This window comes from Eurypyga helias, unplaced genomic scaffold (assembly GCF_000690775.1).
Source record: "Eurypyga helias isolate BGI_N326 unplaced genomic scaffold, ASM69077v1 scaffold11631, whole genome shotgun sequence".
In the NCBI taxonomy this organism is placed as follows: domain Eukaryota; kingdom Metazoa; phylum Chordata; class Aves; order Eurypygiformes; family Eurypygidae; genus Eurypyga; species Eurypyga helias.
The window spans coordinates 26,111-33,052 of NW_010232840.1; the positions used below are offsets into that span (position 1 = coordinate 26,111).

Consider the following 6,942-nt stretch of genomic DNA (forward strand, 5'->3'; position numbering starts at 1 on the left):
AATGGTCTTTACGGAAAGCAAAACAAAATGAACCACAGATTTGAGGCGGTTGCCTAAATTGACACTATCTACCCTTTGAAGAGGTACAGAAAAGTCAGGTTCTGCCCGGGCTCAGAGCCAACCCGAGGCCATGTGCCCAGGCTGCTGCAGTATCACGGCGCTTTATGTACTACACGCTTCTCACCGGGTCTTACAGCATGAGCCTCCGCCATCGCACGATCGCACCCATACAGCAGAGATCTAACCCAAGTCCTCCAGTACATACTAATCCTGACTCAAGCACTCTGGAAGTGAGGATATAGGTCTGTTCCAGCCCTGACAGACTCCTTGGGGCCTGTGAAGAGAGCACTATATATGAGAATGACATCCAATACTGCAAAGATTGGTGCAATATTTATTGCAAGCAGGTAACTCAAGTTTCTCAGGACCTTTCCCATACTTGACATGATGCATGTGGGTGTATCATATCGAATCAGGATCCAACATACATTAATTAAGGAGCAAATACACATCCATAAGGAAAACAACTGAAATCTTCAACTTTAGTAAGAACATCAAAAAAGCAAAATGATGAAGACATCCTCTATAGTCAGTGTGGATGTAAGCTGAAGGTAGACAAGGAAAGGGGTGAGAGGCCATCCATTTCATCATCTTGCTCCCAAATTTATCTGCATTATTACAGAGAATTTTAAGCCAGAGCAGGTTTAGATAATCTTAGTTTGAGACAACATATGCTTATTCTAAATTGTCACTATATCTTAACCAATTATCACAAATAACATGATCTGTAATACAGAGCTGTTAGAAGAAATCTCTGTGTTCCAGTTCTGCAGTTATTTTGCTGTAGAACATAAATTTATTATTTTGCGTGTAAAATATGAATTAGAGTCAAGATTAGGTTCCATCACCATGCACAAATAATCACTGACACTTTTAACCATTCATCTAGCTTTTAAGATGCAGTAAATTAGATTTTGGCAATCTAGATAGTAGATATTGACATCCATGGTGTAAAATATCTAATGGGGAACTAAGAATTCTTAAACCATGTGACCAGAGACCATTTCTATTTATCTCTAGCCCAGAAAGCATCCACATGCTCTCATGACATTTTATGGAGACACAGAGAATTTCATGCAGCAGAAATGTCACAGTTCTGCGCTCAGTGATGTTTTCTTCAGTCAGTATCTAGTGCTAAATCCTGAGAAGTCAAGCTTGGAAATCTCCTTTTCATTGGAAAAATTTGTTCGATCTATACGAGAACTTGGGCTTCCAACTTTACTCAGCCAGGACTTCCTGCAAGAAAAAGGAGAGAGTTAACATATGAAGAATGTTGAAATCCTTTCTGTTTTCCCTCCTTTTCTCCTTTAAAAGCAAAATAAACCTAATTAAAAGGTGTCAATGTTTCAAAAAGCATTACGGAATATTACATAAAACTACATCTCACTAAAGGCTAAATCAGATTCAATAATTCCATTTAAATGCTTACTAATAGCATTAAAATATCTATCTATCAGCTGAGCAGATTCAATATTACACTTTTAGCAAGGACCTAAAAGCCATTCTAATTGAAAAAAGTCTCAGAAATAGGAAAGAGAAAGTATTTTAGTTTACCATGGTTAAGGAGAAATATATTTCCACACAATTACTTTTTATAAATTTAATGGTGCACAAACTGGTATAGATACTTAACTGGTTAGTTAAAAAAATATAACATTGTTCATTTACGTTCCAATTCGAAGACCATAAAAGTTGCGTCTTTTCAACAGTTAATGAATCCTTCGGAAAAAAAAACCACACTGAGCATTATAAAATGCAATGTTCTTGCAGCGAGACTTAATTTTGATGTCTTTGTGCCTAGAGATTGCTTATCTTGAGCCAGTAAAACACCTGAGGTATAGAAATATACCTTGTTAGAGACCCTATGTGACAAGAGAGGATTTTTTTGACAATTTCTGACACAATGGAGCACCATGAAACATCTCAAATGTCTTCACTGGTTATCAGAGACCAGTCATTTTCCCCAAACCACACCAGTCCTTCACAAGATTGGTCTCAGCAGGGGCACAGACAGTTCCAAACCTGTATTCAGGACCTACCCAATTAACCTCGTTAAGAAATATATATCCTTAATACTTTATTAAGTAGGTATCTCCTACTACTCCATGTGCTCCTTCCTATGTGACCTTTAAAAGAGAGGCTCAGTATGGAAAGACTGCCTAGAAAACACAAACCAGAGAGGGAACTCCCATGTTCAAAGCATGACAAGCCTTAATTTAGGATACAGCAACTAAAAATAATAAATATTTGTCAGATGTTTACACATCTTCACACCTCTTGTTCTTTGCTTCAGGTTGTAAATAGCCTCCCTTCTTGTCTGTTTTAGAGGAAGCCTTTCCAGTAAGGAGTACAACACAGGAGTATGAGTGAAACAGGAGAATCCAGCTTTCCACTTGCACCGGAGCCCTGAAGGCAGACCAGGTATTTCAACAGAAGGAAAAAAGCCCAGTAATAAACCACCACGTTTTGCTCCACATCACAACAAATCTGAAAAGCCCTGTATTTATGCAGCAGAAAAGTCTCTAACGCAGTTGGATGTCCTTGAGTGAGAAAAAAAGAACATGTATTTGAAACACTGAATTATTTAACAAATCTGCACTATTTTTAGAAGACTACTGTAATATCCACAAGACTTTTTTTTTTCCTTCCCATTTTAAAAGTGAGCTTGTCCTAGACAAAACCAAAGAAACAGCTTCCCTGCCCGGCCTTCACAACTGAACCACAACCAAAACGTATCCGTGGCTGCTTCCAATTCCCAAGTTGCACTGTATGGATAGAGTAACCCCGCAAACTTGGCACAGAGCAAATCTCATACGCTGTCAGCTCCACACACTCTCACCCAAATAAGGATAAAGTACAAATTATGAGAATCCAGTTAAAACAATCCAGCTCCATGGCAACTCTCTACAGGATGCATGCATCTTAGTCCTTATTTAATGCAGGAGGTAGAGAAGGAAGTGTTACAGAGCCTGGGCTTTGCACGACTAGGGGGTTCCGTTCTTCACGGAGATGCTAATACTTTGCAGAAGGACTTTCTTCACTGATCTTCCCTCCCTTTGCCCAAGCTACAGACCTCTCACTGTACACTAGGAAGCAGCACACTTGTTACAAGCTAGGCAAGCAGGAAATCAGTATTGGCTAAATTTGCTAGTTGTTCCCTCACTTATGTACAGAGAAGAAAGTGTCACCTCCAATATCTTTGGTAAGGGTAGTATTTTTTAAATAGTTCTAACCTTTGTTAGTATCCAAATCAATAAACCTGAGTTAAGAAAAGGTTCTGTATCCTCTTGCTTCACTCAGCTTCTTAGTTTCCTTTCACATGTGCCATGGATTTCAGATCACCCAGCGTGTGCAAGAGATGCAATTACTAGCATTTGGAGTTCCAGTGTGCCATTTACAGAATCCATTTTCACATGCACTTCTGCCACCCACTTCTCTTCAGGAGTGAGAAAGCCTCCACCTCGCTTGCCACGTGGTGTAGGTCTGAATCAAACGAGGATGTTCCTTCAGTCTGTGATGGGACAGCACACAGCTTATTCTTCAGATTTAAAAGATCTGTTTCTATAGCCACACTGCTTCCATGAGTCTGCAACACGAGCTGGTCTCCAGCTAGCCCCTTCCTACCACATTCTTCTTCTCAAGCACCGCACGGCCATGCAACCACTTGGCCACGCTCGCATCTTACTCTTCAAAACCAAACTGGCTGTATGGGGATTAGATCCACTCAGACAAACCTGAGCCACAGATTTATGAGTTACACAACCTCTCTCTCCAGGGGAGAAGCCAGGCAGGTCAGCACTGTAGGGCCTCTCCTCAGGGTATGCTCCTCCCGGCCTCCTTTTCCTTTCATCATTTCATTAACTAAACCAAACCTTGCTAAGTGTCTCTGGCTTGTTACCTAGGCAACCGGGCTTTTCCATTCAACATATTATTGGAAAACGACATCTGAAGAGCAGGGTTTGCACCATCCCTATTTAGATCCTGGCAGGAATAGCCTGGCTGCAATACTGCATACCAAGCAGGTGTCTCTTGCGAGCTGAGGCACACGTGCCTACCTGTTTGTCAGGATGAAGCCTGACCAGGTTAAAGCTGGAGAGCTCTCTGGAAAGGTTATTTAAGGACCGTTGCCTCTGCAACACAAGACAGTACTGGCACTGCCCTAAAAAACACTGCTTTCAATATTATAGGCAGTAGTGTAACTTCATGATTGCCCCAAATAAGGCTTTTGGTTGGTTGGTTGTTTTTTACTGAAATCTATGATATAAACCAGGTTTCTCTAAAACAAGTGGCTTGGTTGGCACTATTCTCTGACTGGAATCTTCTACTTCGATAAGGAGAAAGTAACTGGTGCAGGAAGAAGCAGGCCTTCCAGCACCTTTACACAGCAGGCACACTGAACAAGCACGTAAACTAACCACGCGTTTTTCCTGTGCTGGACTACCAAGCCATCGCTGTACACAGGATGCTTCTACAATGCTTCACTTATTGTACTTATTTTATCCTGAGATTAGAGCAATTGAGTCTACAGTGCTAGAAGTGGACCTGAGGGTTACCTACAGCATTAGTGCTTGGGGAGCCAGTACGCTGTTTGGGAATACGTTTTGTTTCTCTTCACCTTAACCACAGTGTTACTTAGAGTGGAACAAGAGCAATGCTTGCTTTCATTTAGAGGCAGAGGAAACAAAGGCACTGGCTTGTTTACACTTTATTTCCCTTTGTTTGGGATAAAATATTGGAGAGAATGTTGCTTTTTGAAGATTGTGTTTATGTCTGTGACAGTCTACAGACTAGGACTGCAAATATTTATAAAATACCTCCAAAATATTGTTGTATTCTGTAAGAGTACTGTCAAGTTTTCATAAATCCTGATGTTTAAATGTTTGCAGAAGAAATATGGAATTCTTTTTCACCACTGTCTGTCTTCTGAGCTTTTGGGAAGAACTTCAACCATGGTTTTCAAGCTTTTTCTCTACAATCATAAGGGCTAGAAATATTTTACTTCAACTTTGTTTTTATAAACCTGAAAAACACATCTAGGTAAAGCCTGTAGTAGTCTCAATAGTAAAGACATCTCAGCTTACTGCAGAGTCATTCCATTGTCCCTACACCTCTGCTCCTGCTGCCAGAGCCTTAGAGCAAAATGGGAATCTGGAAATGAGATCTATATGGTTCAGCATTGGGAAAAACTAGCAGGAAGGATAAAAACCTGGGTAGCAAAAATGTGTTTGAAAACAGTGTTTTGTTTGATGTGATTGGAATCACTGCATGGCCTGAAAACAAGCCACAATTTGCATTTTAATTTGAACAAAAGCAATCAAGGCCTTAGGAAGGTGGAGAAGACAGATTCTGAAGATACGTAAGGGCTTCTGGGGAGAATTACTAACATTTTGGTGCAGGATAAGGTCACAAGCACTCAAGCAATACGTACAGTCAAATTTCTCCTTCCAGCCTTCACCCTCTGTTCCTAGGCATGTTTTTAGCTCTCAAAACCAGGCTCTAGCCTGGGGTAAAAACCTGGAGGCACCTGACCCGAAATGCGGCTGTCTCTAGAGGGCCTCTGTGCTGCCATGGAAACTGCTGCACCTCCGCAGGCAAAGGCTTCCAGACGGTTGTCAGGCTGTTGTGCTTGCTGCCTGATAAACCACCAAACCCACTGCAGGCAGCACCAGGTCAGGATCACGCATCTGCACTTAACTGCACGTCCATACCCTCTGCACACACCTACCTGCAAGAGGAAGGGGGAGGAGTAGGGGCAGAACAAGGCAAAGGGCAAGGGAGGGGAACGTGAGCACATTTATTACAATGACCCCACCACATCAAAGCCAAGTGACAGGTTACTTTAGAGGGTGAAAAGGAAAAAGAGAAAGCCAGCCAGAGTCTGAGGACATAGGCCAAGCAATGAAGATGCCTGCAGAAGTGCAGGCACCGTGCCCCACACACAAAGCTGGAGCCTGGAGGCGGGGGAAGACTGCACTGCTGCTGCCTGGTCACGAGCCGCTCTGGGCATCCCAGCAACGGGAATTACTTGGCCCATGGGATATTTAGCAGTAGTTCTGGAACTGTTTTAGAAAGGGTAGAAAAAGATATTTAATCAAAACTAGTGTTTGACTTTGTATTTTTAAACACAGCTGTCAGATGGATGTTGTTAGCTTGTTTCTTTTTCGCTCAAACCCTACTGCACTCAAGGCCAGCGTTGCTCTAGAGAAAACACCACGGGCTTTTCTTCGAGGTACTGTTCACAAGTAACGTCAACAGCAAGGGCACATCAGCACAATCTGCTATATTAAAGATGCTGTGCTACACATTACAGAATAGGATCCAAATCCATATTTCGGTGTTGCACTTCTAGTTATAAACAGGAGAAAAAGGACTTGTATGCTCATGTTCATCACACTGTGTATCTTACTGGCAAGATCTTTTGATGTAGAAATTATCATTACTGGTTTGCATGAGCACAGAATTTGACTATGCAACTCAAATTTTCAGGATGAAAAGCTGGACATGAGCCGGCCGTGTGCGCTGGCAGCCCAGAAAGCCAACCGTATCCTGGGCTGGATCCAGAGCAGTGTGGCCAGCAGGGCGAGGGAGGGGATTCTCCCCCTCTGCTCTCATGAGACCCTACCTGGAGTACTGCATCCAGCTCTGGGGCCCCCAACACCATAAGGATATCAACCGGTTGGAGAAAGTCCAGAGGAGACCATGGAGACACTCTGAGGGCTGGAGCCCCTCTGCTATGGGGATAGGCTGGGAGAGTTGGGGGTGTTCAGCCTGGAGAAGGATCTGGGGAGACCTTATAGCACCTTCCAGTACCTGAAGGGGCTACAAGGAAGCTGGGGGGGCCTTTTCACAAGGGCCTGTAGTGACAGGGCAAGGGGGAATTGG

The 6,942-nt window shown here is 42.7% G+C and overlaps 1 protein-coding gene across 1 annotated transcript in view; it reads right to left on the reverse strand.

Moving 5' to 3' along the window:
- Positions 1 to 1,181: 1,181 nt before the first annotated feature.
- Positions 1,182 to 6,942, reverse strand: part of ACYP2 (acylphosphatase 2, muscle type) — a 40,844-nt gene continuing 35,083 nt past the window's right edge. Inside the window, exon 4 of the mRNA XM_010161532.1 lies at positions 1,182 to 1,296. Within this exon, the coding sequence (XP_010159834.1) occupies positions 1,182 to 1,296 (115 nt within the window). The remainder of the gene's footprint in view (positions 1,297 to 6,942) is intronic.